Source organism: Odontesthes bonariensis, chromosome 15, assembly GCF_027942865.1.
Source record: "Odontesthes bonariensis isolate fOdoBon6 chromosome 15, fOdoBon6.hap1, whole genome shotgun sequence".
In the NCBI taxonomy this organism is placed as follows: domain Eukaryota; kingdom Metazoa; phylum Chordata; class Actinopteri; order Atheriniformes; family Atherinopsidae; genus Odontesthes; species Odontesthes bonariensis.
This window is the reverse complement of record NC_134520.1, coordinates 1,315,007-1,329,068: the sequence shown is the minus strand read 5'-3', so window position 1 is coordinate 1,329,068 and position 14,062 is coordinate 1,315,007. Positions and strand designations below refer to the sequence as shown.

At 41.4% G+C, this 14,062-nt stretch overlaps 1 protein-coding gene across 2 annotated transcripts in view; it reads right to left on the bottom strand.

Annotated features, from left to right (window-relative positions):
* The window catches only part of LOC142400024 (cadherin-2-like), a 208,287-nt gene that overhangs the window by 56,711 nt on the left and 137,514 nt on the right, over positions 1 to 14,062 (bottom strand). For both annotated transcript variants that reach the window (XM_075484583.1, XM_075484584.1), the window contains exons 6-12: positions 12,267 to 12,411; positions 11,977 to 12,149; positions 10,519 to 10,656; positions 10,045 to 10,230; positions 6,061 to 6,314; positions 4,587 to 4,729; positions 1,028 to 1,261 (exon numbers count right to left, since the gene is read on the bottom strand). In XM_075484583.1, the coding sequence (XP_075340698.1) occupies positions 1,028 to 1,261; positions 4,587 to 4,729; positions 6,061 to 6,314; positions 10,045 to 10,230; positions 10,519 to 10,656; positions 11,977 to 12,149; positions 12,267 to 12,411 (1,273 nt within the window). The remainder of the gene's footprint in view (positions 1 to 1,027; positions 1,262 to 4,586; positions 4,730 to 6,060; positions 6,315 to 10,044; positions 10,231 to 10,518; positions 10,657 to 11,976; positions 12,150 to 12,266; positions 12,412 to 14,062) is intronic.

The following is a 14,062-nucleotide window of genomic DNA, read 5'->3' as shown; positions in this document are numbered from 1 at the left end:
TGTAGTTACTGAAGTAGTGCCATTATAAGGAGCCTTTGACAAAAGGATTGAATGAAATAAAGACAATTCCTCATCAATTTATTAGTGTTGTCAAGTTGTTTTTCCCAATCTTGTCTTTTGGGCCTTTTCAGACATGTCTTCGCTTGGCAACCGAACCTTTCAGCTTCTCGTCTGAATGAGCTCGCTGGTCACTTCTAAAAGAGTTGCGACAATAGCAGTACAAGGTTGGAAAAATAACATTTACATTCACTAGTGCAGGACACAAGTCTGAACTGCATGTAGGGCAGGTATGCATGAATGGGGGGGGGTCTTCACAATGACTTTGCTTGTAAGTGCAATAATATTTGTGTAAGTAAGAGGCCATTGAGAGTAACACAGTCTCTTTAATTAGCTCGGTGTTAAAAAAACCTCAATTTTCTCGTGAAAACTCCACTGTAAAAGATTCGCAGCAAAATTATTCAGCAATTCACTTGACATTCTGTGACATGTTCATCTGGTGTTTTTATGTACTAAAAGACCAAAATAAGCTGTCAGCACCATGGCTGAGCATTTCTGCTTTGGAATTGCAGAGTTCCGACAACAGTCTCAAAAACTTAAGAAATGCCTCGAAGTCAGTGGTTCCCAAAGTGAAGGGCGCAGGGACAAGTTTTTGATGGGAATCCCATGTAATCGCAAAGCAGAGGATGAAGCATTGCCAAATGTGCCAAAGCAATTTGCCTCATATAAAGTTGCCTATCGAGTGGCACAGTGTGAAAAGCTGCACACAATAGCGGAGGAATTACAATAGCCCAAAAATGTTCTTATGTACCAAAGGGGGGCCCAGCAGAGAGAGTTTGGGAACCACTGCTATAAGTTGTTGGAAGTCTGAGACAGTCATGAGGCAGCTGCAGTCTTACAATAACCTTATGTAATATCTTTTAAGGAATTCTGCTTTTTTCTTTTGAGCAGAAACAAATAAAAAACAGGAGAATGAACAAAAGTTGATGATGAAAACCTTGCAAACTCTAAAATATTGTCTCATACTAACCACTGAGGCGATGGAGGGTCCAGTTTCGACGTACGTCTGATGGATGATTGGCCAGCTCGAAAGCAAAGGGTCCAGCATTTGGGCTTAGGTCAGGGTCACTCGCAGTGATGTTGATGCTGTTAGGATCTGGCCTCTCACACATTTCCAACTCAGGGGGGAAGACATGAGGTGCGTTGTCATTAATGTCGAGGAGGTACATCTGAAGTATGCCTGTCCCACTTGCCTGGGGGATGCCTAAACACCAGAAATAAAAAGGAATGACTGAGTGTTCAGTATTTCATCTTTTACTGTTCATTAAACATACAGTCAACAACATGTTCATTGCACGACAGTGAAGTGAAGCTGATTTCCATCGGCTGATGATCAGGTTGAAGTATAAGATGAAAACCATCCATTTTCTATACCCGTTTAATCCGTCGGTCGGGTCGTGGGGGGGCTGGAGCCTATCCCAGCTGTCATTGGGCGAGAGGCGGGGTACACCCTGGACAGGCCAAGACTACAGGAAACTAAAGACTACAGGAAACTAAAGACTACATGAAACTAAAGACTACAGGAAACTAAAGACTACAGGAAACTAAAGACTACAGGAAACTAAAGACTACATGAAACTAAAGACTACAGGAAACTAAAGACGACATGAAACTAAAGACTACAGGAAACTAAAGACTACAGGAAACTAAAGACTACATGAAACTAAAGACTACATGAAACTAAAGACTACATGAAACTAAAGACTACAGGAAACTAAAGACTACATGAAACTAAAGACTACATGAAACTAAAGACTACAGGAAACTAAAGACTACATGAAACTAAAGACTACATGAAACTAAAGACTACAGGAAACTAAAGACTACATGAAACTAAAGACTACAGGAAACTAAAGACTACATGAAACTAAAGACTACATGAAACTAAAGACTACAGGAAACTAAAGACTACATGAAACTAAAGACTACAGGAAACTAAAGACTACATGAAACTAAAGACTACATGAAACTAAAGACTACAGGAAACTAAAGACTACATGAAACTAAAGACTACAGGAAACTAAAGACTACATGAAACTAAAGACTACAGGAAACTAAAGACTACATGAAACTAAAGACTACATGAAACTAAAGACTACAGGAAACTAAAGACTACATGAAACTTAAGACTACATGAAACTAAAGACTACAGGAAACTAAAGACTACATGAAACTAACGACTACATGAAACTAAAGACTACAGGAAACTAAAGACTACAGGAAACTAAAGACTACATGAAACTAAAGACTACAGGAAACTAAAGGCTACAGGAAACTAAAGACTACAGGAAACTAAAGACTACATGAAACTAAAGACTACAGGAAACTAAAGACTACATGAAACTAAAGACTACAGGAAACTAAAGACTACATGAAACTAAAGACTACATGAAACTAAAGACTACAGGAAACTAAAGACTACAGGAAACTAAAGACTACATGAAACTAAAGACTACAGGAAACTAAAGACTACATGAAACTAAAGACTACAGGAAACTAAAGACTACAGGAAACTAAAGACTACAGGAAACTAAAGACTACATGAAACTAAAGACTACAGGAAACTAAAGACTACATGAAACTAAAGACTACAGGAAACTAAAGACTACAGGAAACTAAAGACTACAGGAAACTAAAGACTACATGCTACATAACAAGGTAAACAAAAGCCCTAAAAGGGACATTTTCCATCTTTTTAAAAATATTCTTCTACTTTCTTTTTTGGTGTGGTTGTGCGTTATACTTATCAGTATTCAGTGTTTTACCTGAATTACCTGCACCATTCAGGTTCTGGAGAATCAAAAGGTTTCATGGTAAGTGAGTTCAGCTAAAGCTAGTGGAAGGCTAGCTTTAGCTTTAGCTGAAACAACTTAACACTCAGAAAAAATTAATAGTAACCCGTAACACTCATTCATGTAGCCATCCAGACCGTGTTGCTACTCAGATGTGCTGCAGTGTAGGAAGTGGAGTGATAAAGTCTGAAGAAAAATCCTCTTTTAACAGCCCTGTTCTCAGGAGCTTTTGAGCTAGGCTGGATTCCTTTTTAGATTCTTCAAACTAAGGCTGCCTGCTACAGATAAGACACTGACTTCTCAGAAATACTACACACAATCCTGCTTCAAAGGGAAATATAAATCTTATTAAGAACAAGAACAAAAACAGTTCCAGAGCACATGAACCCTTAACACAATTACAGACATTACCTCTATTCTTTTCTATGCTTAAAATCATCAGTGACAGGAACTACAACTATGTTGTTTTGTCATATGACTGCTGGTGACATCATAGCCTCAAAGCCATACAGTTTTGTTGTTATTCAAAACATGAGTGTGTCATAGTTGGGTTAGTTAATCATGCACTCTGGTGTTTGACTCCTGCTGCACTGTGTCAAACTGAATTTGGTTTGTTAATCTGTCCCCAACAAATCATTTTTTAAAGGATGTAAACTGCAAAGGAGCATAGAATATTAAGTAACTTTAAGTGAAAATCAAGGTTTGTTATGTCAGAAAACACCAGCAAAATGCCTCTCAGCAGATATCTGGATGTAGCATATATCGTAAAAGCAGAAATGTGTCATAGTGAAAAGATGATGCTCGTTAGCTGGGGGTGTGCTCGGACGATCAGTGAGCAGGAAGCGCAGAGCACAGCAGGCTCTCTGCACACAGGGGAGAGTCGGTGGATTGAGCTGCTGCTTCCACTTTGAACAGAGAATCCTTATTCCCACGGCTATAAAGCATTATGATGCACAAAATACAGGAAAACTGGAAAACATCTCATTTACAAATCAATGACAGGTCAGTGCAATCCTACCATAAATCAAGTGTAATTACATTAGGATAGCTGATGTGCATGACACCAACAGCATTGTCCATCAGTTACACTAATTCAGTGTTGCTGTGATGTGTTATCCTACTGTAAACTGACTTTGGTGTCTTTGTATATATATGTTAATCTCCATGTTGTGGGAAGTGCAGCCTCATATAAATTCTTCTGTAGTCCCCAAGCTACGCACAGATAGGATTATGTTTAAGGGCCAGTTCCCAGTTATCATCTTAACTGAGCAGTAATGATCATTTAGTCCTGTTTGTTCAGGTTATTACAGTTCAGGATATATGATGTCAGGATATGAGTAGCAGCAGAAGACAGAATGCGGCTTCATTTCTGATGGACTTCAGCAACACTAGTTGAGTTGCTGCTTAAAGAACAGAAGAATGTCTGCAGCTCAAATGATACGTTTCCAGGCAAACGATTCAAGAGAAGCCTTCCTGATCAACTGATTCAACAGCTGCAGTGCATTAGAGATAATATACTGGATGAACGTGTGAATAATATCGGGTGTGATTCACTGGAACTCTGCAATATCAGCTGAAGATTATCTCACAGCTTCCCTTGCTGCTGTTTCTGTGGAGCTTCACAGAGACTCTGCAGAAGATGACTAAGTGAAATCAGAACTACTGCAGAAACAGAACCAAAGTGAACACAAACACCTCTGTGTGAGGGGTGGGGCTAACACAGCCAACGTGCCTCACCATTATCAGACGCCATGAAAGTAACATTGTACATGTTGTTCTTGATGTAGGGAGACTCTCGATCAAGGATGGCAATGGTGGAAATCCGTCCATTAACCGGGTCAATCTCCAGCCAGTTGGCAGGGTCATACATCTTGGAGTACCTGTGTTCAGAGACAGGGAGAGGCAGCATGAGAAGCCACCTTTATGAGAAGCTTCTTTATCTGCTTACCTGGAGAGAGGCCAAGCAGCTACTGGGGAGTTGCAGCACTTCAGCCACGACTCATTCATTCATCTTCACCAAGAGAGAAAATCCTGCTCTTCTCAGAATGAAAAATTCAATGCTTAATATATGTTTCCATGAAAACATATAGCCTACAACAAACTACCAAACGGAAAACGACTGTAAATTGCTGATGAAATGTATTCATTGAACAGAAATGGTTAAAAAAAGCTGCATTGCTGTTGTGGTTAAAACCTCAAACGATCAGGTGGCACAAAGAAAAAGAGGCCACACAGGCGCCACACAGAGGAGTTGATATTTTGTATGTTTCTATTTGATAGGATAAATGGTCAAAAGGCACTGTTACGCAGTCATGAACTAATGCAGGAGCAGCAGCAACAACCAAACAGTAAGCACCAAAAAAAGAAAATCAGAAAACAAAATGTTCAGTTGCCCCACTCTATGGTGCACAAAACACTCGCTTTATGTATTTGATCACGAATGTACGTGCACTTGCATGTTTTTGTGAGCAAAATTTGCATCCACCATTGGCTGTTGCTAGGCTACAAAGACTTCGGCGCTGTTTTTAGGATGCAGAAGAAAGCAGCAGTCCTGCAGGCTTTCTTCTCTGCTCGTTGTTGAGCACATTTTTCTCCAGATCAGCTTCAACATGAAAACAGAGCTGGGACAGTCCTCGTGTCACTCTTCAATTCCATCTGACAAATTAGTCTTTACAACCTCAGAGTCAGAGAACATTTGCAGGAAAACATCTCCATATTCATGAATATTTCATGCTTTTTGAAGGATCCTCAAACAACGATAACAATAAAAAAAATCTCTTAATGTAACCCTAAACAATCATCATAAATCATATTTTTTGTATACATTAAATGAATATTATTAATGGATATTATCTGCCTTTCTTGTTGAACTTTCAGGTTATTTCATTTAGATTTGTTGGCAGCACCACTTACTGTTCCAGAAGAATTGTTAGCAATGTTCCATTTGAATACAAACTTTGTACCTAATCTTATCAAATAATTCAAGCTAGATGAAGATATATAGTTAGGACATTTAGGTACCATTAATTAATAAAGGTGTTAATAATCGATTCTTACATAAAAATTCCCTTTATATATATATACATATCTATGTAAAGGGAATTTTTATGTATATATATATATATATATATATACGTATATATATACACACACACACACACACACACACACACACACACACATTTAATTAGCTTATTTGTGGGTTTCATACCGGACAGTTTGTCTCATGAAGCGATCTGGATCCTGGGCGGTGAATGTGGTGAGCAAAGACCCGGCAGGCAGACCTTCCTCCAGTTTAATGGATTTGGGGTTTGGGCTGAATTCTGGTCTCTCGTTGACGTCCAGGATTCGTACAGAGACAGTTGCTGTAGACTGGCGAGGCAGGTGGATGCCGCGTGCCAGTGGGACCTCATTCTCTGCCTCCACAGTCAGCATGAAGGAACGGGTCAGCTCAAAATCTATGGGCTGGACACAGGAGGCCGGGTTGAGAGAGACGTGGTCCAGCTAATACATGTGCAAACCACCATACATCTTGGATGTATTCCCTAAATGTTACCAATTTCTTATCACTTAAGCCTATACATAATCTATTTGATTCTATTTGGTGTTAAATATAAAACTATATAGAGCTGACTGTGAACATGATATTCAGTATCTCTCCGTATTCACCTGTCATCTCTACTGTAACATCTAAAAGCATCAAAAGCCAAAGCAAAAAAGGCCAAGAAATGTATTATATGGGTTCAGCCTATGAAGGTCCAAAAGGTTATACTTGCATCAAATCCGATCTAAAAATGAATGCTTTGTCATCCAGTCAGCCACAAAACCTTTGAAACATAAATTGCATCATCATCAATCTGCCAGGATCCACTGGGTTCCTCTGCTGCTGACCGCATGCCAACTAAGCAGTCTTCAAAATTTGATTTGAGGAAGTGTCAGTGACCAGTTTATAAGCTCACAATCTTTACAACTGTCCATTGTACCATTTTAATCGGGTACAAACTAGAAATGCGACATAATCAAATGTGAATTGCTAAACATTTTAAGGATGACTTCATCAGATGTGTCAAACTTTTCTAACAAAGATCATGGTCATACATTTGAGTGGATAGTTTGAGAAGCAGGGGACATGTTACAGTTATTCATCCATCCATTCAATTCCTTTCAGTGTAGCTCAGTTTATTTATATAGCACCAAATCACAACAAATGCCATCTCAAGGCACTTCAATGATACAGTCCAAGTCAAGCCCAATTCACTCAGTGGGGTCACATGGCACTGAAAGCATCGGATTATTGGCTAAATTCCAATCAGACTGAGTTATTAAGTGCATGTAGACACCTTAATCTGACAAGAAATTGGATCGGATCGGATTCAGACCCCGAGATAACTGGGTTAAAGTCACTCTAAACCTGCTTGTAGACGCTGAAGCACGTGGTGAATTAGACTTTGCGTTCTGCGCATGCTCCAGATGTTTTCCCGGGGTCGTGACCCGGAAGTCAAAGGAGACGATATTCCTGTTGTTGTCGCCGTCAGAAAGAAAGAAACAACGCGATGGAGAATGCTCCGTTGGGCATCGAGTTTGTGCAACAAGCAGCTCATCACAGACCAAATGTAGAGGGACGTAGCTTCATCTGGCTCTGCGTTCTCCATCTTTCTCCAATGCCTGAGTTTGTTGTTGTTGTTGGTGGTGAAGAGGTCAACAGGAAGTGGCTCTATTAGCAACAGATGGAATGGGTACAGCGCCACCTATCATACCGGGGTATGACATGCTTTGTGCCAATGATTCGATTCATTCACCGCCATATATCCAAGGAGAATTACCCTTTCTCAGCTCAGTCTGATTGTAATTTAGCCAATAATCTGATCCTTTCAGAGCCATGTGACCCCACTGACTGTAATCATAATCCAATCAAATCCAATTAATTAAATTCAAAATTAGTCCAATTCATAAATACAGAGCCAATTAAAAAACTATTTCCTCGCTAAGGAAACCAACAGATTGTATCGAAACATTCAATACTGTCCGCTTATCTGAGGTCAGATTGTGGGGGCAGGTCCAGGAGGGAAATCCAGAAAATCCCTCTTCCCAGAGCCACTATCCTGGGGGATCCTGGAGTATTCCCAGGCTAAATGGGACATGTAATCCCTCCTGCTTGTTACGAGTCTACTGTGGGGTCTCCTCCCAGTTGGATGAGCCCAGAAAACCTCAGAAGGGAGGCGACCAGGAGGCATCCTTATCAGATGCCCGGTTCGGGCAGGTGGTTCACCTTAGCTGACTCCTTTCAATGTGGAGCAGCAACGGCTCTACTCCGACCTCCTTCCGAATGGTCGAGCTCCTCCACCTATCTCTAAGGCGGAGCCCAGCCACACCTGGAGGAAACTCAAATCAGCTGCTTGTATCTGCGACCTCACAATCCAGATGTCGTGACTATAGGTATGAGTTGGTACAAAGATGGACAAGCCGCTGTTACTGTTGCTCCAACTTCCCAACACTTGTGAACAGGATCCTGAGATACTTAAATACGTCTGCTTGAGGCAGAGACTCATCCCTGATCTGAAGGGAGCACTCCACCTTTTTCCAGTTAAGAACCATGGCCTTGGGTTTGGAAGAGCTACATTTTTAATCCCGACAGCTGAAGGTCATGGCTTGAAGTATCCTACAGAACCACATCCAAATCAGACACCCTCCTCTCCCCGACTATGCCTTGAAATCCTGCCAATGAAAATCACAAACAGGAATGGTGATGAATGGTGATAGTCTAACTCACCACCAGCTGGTGATCAGCTGACAGCTCTACCCCTTTCTTCACCCCTTTGGACTATACAAGACATATGGCCGCAGGTTTGACGATATGACAGCAAAGTCGATCATTGACCTTTGGCCTAAAGTACCTTAGTACCAGGTATACCAGGTACCACCTTATGCTCAAACATGGTGTTGTAATGAACAATCCATGAATGGCACAGAAGTCTAAAAAGAAAACCCTGCTTGCGTTCAGATCAGGGAGGCCATTTCTCCCAGTTACACACCTCCAGGTCACTCTATTATTGTCCTTAGCATTGAAGACCCCAAGAAGAACAATGTAGTTAGCAGTGTCTGCAGCAGTGCTGCTATCAATGTTGTGGGGTCCATGATGATCGCTGTCTGTCCTTGTTGTGTTGTCTTCTTCTTACGGATTTTGAATGGAAGCCGCTTTTTGTTCTGGTCACTGACGTATGTGTATACGTCACTGCGTTAGCCATGTGGCTGTGACGCAGATGTAAACGAATCCGTTTTGGCTGTAACAATGGAAACGAAATGACGCCGTTCTCAGATCTTCCCACTCTGGAACCCGTTCTCCAAAACTATCGTTTTGGGGTAGTGGGAACGCCGGCTCCGTGTGGCCGCGACAGCCAAACGATAAGAAAAAGTATCGTTTACAGTGAAAAACGTTTTCGTGTAGCCGTAGCCTCAGAGTATGAGAGAGATCAGCTCCTCTCCAGGAGTTCCAGGGTTCCAGAGCCTACGCTGTGTGGAGGTGAGCCCAACTATATATAGTTGGCACCGCTCCACCTCACACACCAGCTCAGATTCTTTCCTTGCCAGTGAAGTGACGTTCCACGCCCCAAGAGCCAGTGTGTGATACCGGGAATCAGTACGACCAGGCCCCCACCTTTGCCTGCCCCCCAACTCATACAGCACTTGATATCAAATTTCCTCCCTGCTGGTGTTGAGGCCACGTGAATGGGGTTCCTCTTTATTCTTTGGGCCAAGACCAGGGCCAGGAGAGTTAAATCTATTCATGGCTTGACAGTTATTTGAATATGTCGGGTTCCTTATTAGTTCACGTACAAACCTACAGGCTTTAGTAAAAACAAAATGACTCACTATAGTTTATAATCTGTTGTATTTGGTTTGTTATGTTTGTCTTATTGTGTGTTTATGTCCGCATGTGGGCTGGAACTTTTTTTTCATCAGATAGCACATTTGTCTACAGGATGAGGCACTCCCACTTCATGGGTCATTATCATTGCATGCATTTGTATACAATAAAGCAGATAGTCCAGATATCAGAAGAAAAAAAATCTATTAAATTAGTAGTGTCAGAAATTGAATTTACACAGAACACAGCCTGTTGTACAATATGTTGCTGCCTGTCTGGGCATCATGTCCTTAAACCTTATGTGATGGCTTTTTTGAGATCAAATCCCACCTTGACTACAGTAAGCAAGCCCTCGTTGGTGGTGGGGTCAGTGGGGATGGAAAAGCATCCTGTGGGGTCTCCAGCAACGATGCGGTACACAGTGCTCCAAGCTGGTGTGTGAGGCTGGTCTTTGTCCGTCACAGTCAGATTGGCAACAATCACGTTCACCCTATTTTCGTGAACCTCCCCGAAGAACTGAATAAAAAAAACAACAAACAAACAAACTAAAGACACAAAACATATTTACAATTTTGATTGCACTACATCACTGTAAAGATACCAAAAAAACATTCCTGTTCAACCTGTTCAACTAATGAGAAGGATACACAGATTGGAGGTTTCATTGACTTTTTACTATCTTCTGCCCAATGCAAATAAATCTCTGAAAGCTTTAGTGTCATTTACAAGAACAGTGCCTCGCCCCTGTGGGCTGATTCAGAGCCTGTACTTTCTCTTTCTCTTTGTGTGTGGGAGTGAACATACCGTGTCAGTTGTGAATTCAGGGGGATTGTCATTGACATCAGTGATCCTGATGACAGTGGTGGCAGTGTTGGAAAGGCCATAAGTAGGATTTCCCTCCATGTCAGTGGCCTGGATGATTAGGGTATACTGGGTAACTTTCTGGAATCAGACGGAGTCAATACAAACAAGCTTTGAATGTCATCAAAATGGTACAGAAATCATTGATTACTAATCAATGCTGTTAAATAACATTCACAAATTTGGAAAAACCTCAGGAGACACAATAACACTTCTATCCATCAAAAATAATAAAAATCTATTAAATTTTTTATCTATGAATAAATGGTAAACAACATACGGTTACTGGCTACATTTTACATTGGAAAAGACTTTCAAATTGAAGGATAATTCAACTTCAAATTTAAATTTTAAAAACAATGATCCATCAAGTCCCACTACTCTCATAGAAAGTAATAAGCTCATCAACTGTGGAGGCCATATGTTAAGATCCAGAGCTACAGAACCTCAGAACAACTGGGACATCCAGTCCTGCTGGAATTAGCTGGGATAAATGTCCAGATCCCAGAAACTACTATTGTCAATTCAGTGTCAAAAACAATTTGCATGTGTCCAGCTGTGTGTTAAGAATGTAAAATGTGTTGAATCACACAAACACAACACATCTGAGAAGAGGTAATGCCATTTTTCGCATTGACTTCACTCTTCACACTCGACTTTTCACCACTTTGTTTTCCACTCCTCAACTTGGTAGGGAAGTGTGAAACTGGTGACACACGTTTTCACACACGGACTGCAGTCCTGAATTTTTTAAGAGATGCTCTGGAGGGTTGGTATGTGAGGATGCAAATCATTCACAGCACTTGTTCCTGACTTTTTGTGGATATTTTGGCTGCTGTCTCTCAAACAAAAGCTCTGGATTACCGTAACTGAGATAATGTGTGAATATAACACTTAAACATCCAGAGCATTTAGTGCAAGTGTGTGGGAAGAGTTGTTGCTTTATTCTATTTTCTGATGAAATGTATTTTGCTCTCCACTCACACTCTGGATAAGTTCAAACACATCTGGTATTGATATCAATTTAAAAACATTGATCAAAGAGCCTCATCCGTGACTCTCAATGTGCTGCAAACCAAACAGGACCATTTCCACACTGTACTTTTTGCCTCTTGCGTGCTCTATAAAGATGGAAAGGGCTGTATATGGCAGACTTGACTGGTTTCATGCTGACTCTTCAATCATGGTCATTAGATACTGGCGTGCAAACTGCATGGCTTTAGAACAGATGGGGTTCCGTAGGACCCAATGATGTAAGAATGTTACAGGAAAAAAAGCTCCATGTTCTCTTAATGCTTCAGGAAACCCTGCTGGCTGGGTGCACATTCAGGCGCAGAGAGCAGCTGCTTCATAGGGATACAGAAATTGCCTTGCAAAATATCCACCCAAACATACACACACCTCCCGATCAAGGCCTGCTGCCACAGTGATGATGTCACCAGTCTTGTTGTTAATGGTAAATATGTTGGAGGAGGGGCTCTGGGGATTCTGGGAAAGGATCTTGTATCGCAACATCCCATTGGCCATTTTTGGATCATCTTTGTCAACTGCTGTCACTGTCATCACAAAGGATCCTGCAGGGAAACACAGAGCAAGTCAATGCACCAATGCATGTGTGCACGTGTGTGTGCGCTTGTGTGTGCACGTGGTTGTGCATGTGTGTGTGCATGTGTGTGTGCACGTGTTCCTACCAGGTTTGGATCCCTCAGGAACAGAACCATTGAAGATGGCATGTATGAACTCTGGTCTGTTATCATTCTGGTCGATAACATTAATGACGATGTCAATGGGGTTCTCAACCTGATTCCCATTCAGGTCCACAGCATGAGCTCGCAGCTGTACACAAACACACACAAATACATCTAAAGAAGTAGTCCTTTGTCAAAGGTAAAAGACAGTCCACACTAATCAGAGCAAATCAGAATATCGTATGTATACATGTATGTGAAGCTTACATGGTCATGGAAGTATGCCTTTTGAATCGAGGAGTTGTGTGTCAATACAGGATGCAAAAAGGTCCATTTTGTTTATATAGTGCCAAATAACAACAAGGCATCTGAAGGCACTTTATGATTAGATAAAAGTAGAAAGATTGGCAAAGGTTAAAAAAAGAGCTCGCATTCTCATTTAAACTAGACAGACCATCTAGCAATTGAAAATCACACTTCTATGGTTGAGCTAAACATAATTTCCATTGTAAAGAAAATATATAAAGAAAGTTTGAAAATGTTCTCCAACATGCAGGCGAACATGGTTCCTTGTTACAGGGCTCATGCATGTTCTTGAAACACGGAATTTGTTTTTAGTGTTTTCCAGGTCTGAGTAAAATGGCAAAAGTAAATAAATCATGAAAAAAAAACATTTGAATTCTCAAACCAGAAAAGGTAGGTACCCTCGGGCGACATGAATCTTCTCTGATTGGACTGGTGGTCCGTCCTTTTTGATTTGCCGTTGTGTTTTGCACTTCAGGGCCACCGTACATTTGAGTGGCTCAGTTCTACCAGGAGAAAGTTCTGCTTTTGAGTATATTCTGCAGCAAACTAGCTAGCACAGGCACAAAAGTGAAATTCGATTCGATTAAATTAGATTCAATTTTATTGTCATTGCACAGAATACAAGTACTGAGACGACGAAATACAGTGTAGCGTGGTGGTGTGGAGTTCAGCAGGGTGACAGCCCCAAGGAAGAAGCTGTTTCTGAACCTACTGTTCTGGGAACGGAGGGCCCTGTAGCGCCTCCCTGAGCGGAGGAGGGCAAACATTCTGTGGCTGGGGTGAGAGCTGTCCTTGACGATGCTGTGCGCCCTCCGCAGACATCTTCTGTGCTGGATAGTCTCAGTGGTGGGGAGTGAGGAACCGGTGATGCGTTGGGCAGTTTTCACCACCCTCTGGAGTGATTTACGGTTAGTGGCGGAGCAACTGCCATACCACACCGAGATGCAGTTGGTGAGGATGCTCTTGATGGTGCAGCAGTAGAAGTTCACCAGAATCTGGGGGGACAGATGGGCCTTCTTCAGTCTCCTCAGGAGGAAGAGGAGCTGAACCTCTTTCCTGTAGGCCGACTCATCGTTGTTGCTGATGAGGCCAATCACCGTAGTGTCGTCTGCAAACTTGACAATGGTGTTGGAGCCATGTAGAGGTGTGCAGTCATAGGTGAAGAGGGAGTAGAGGAGGGGGCTCAGCACACAGTCCTGTGGAACAATATGAGGGTTGAGGAGGTGTGGTTCTCTAACCGGACAGATTGGTTGGTTAACCCTCATACCTGATTTAAAACACAACTTAATTTCTGAAAAGGGACATTTTTGTCCCCTTTTAAAACGACCTAAAAACATCATATGTTAATATTTTTTTCCGCTTTTTTTTCCATAAATCTTTTATTTCACTTCAGTTCTGATCATAACTACCAAGTTTTCAATTATTTTAAAAAATTTAACCCTTTAAATACTGGTTTATATGACGTAAACACCAATTTCTGTGAAAAAAACTCA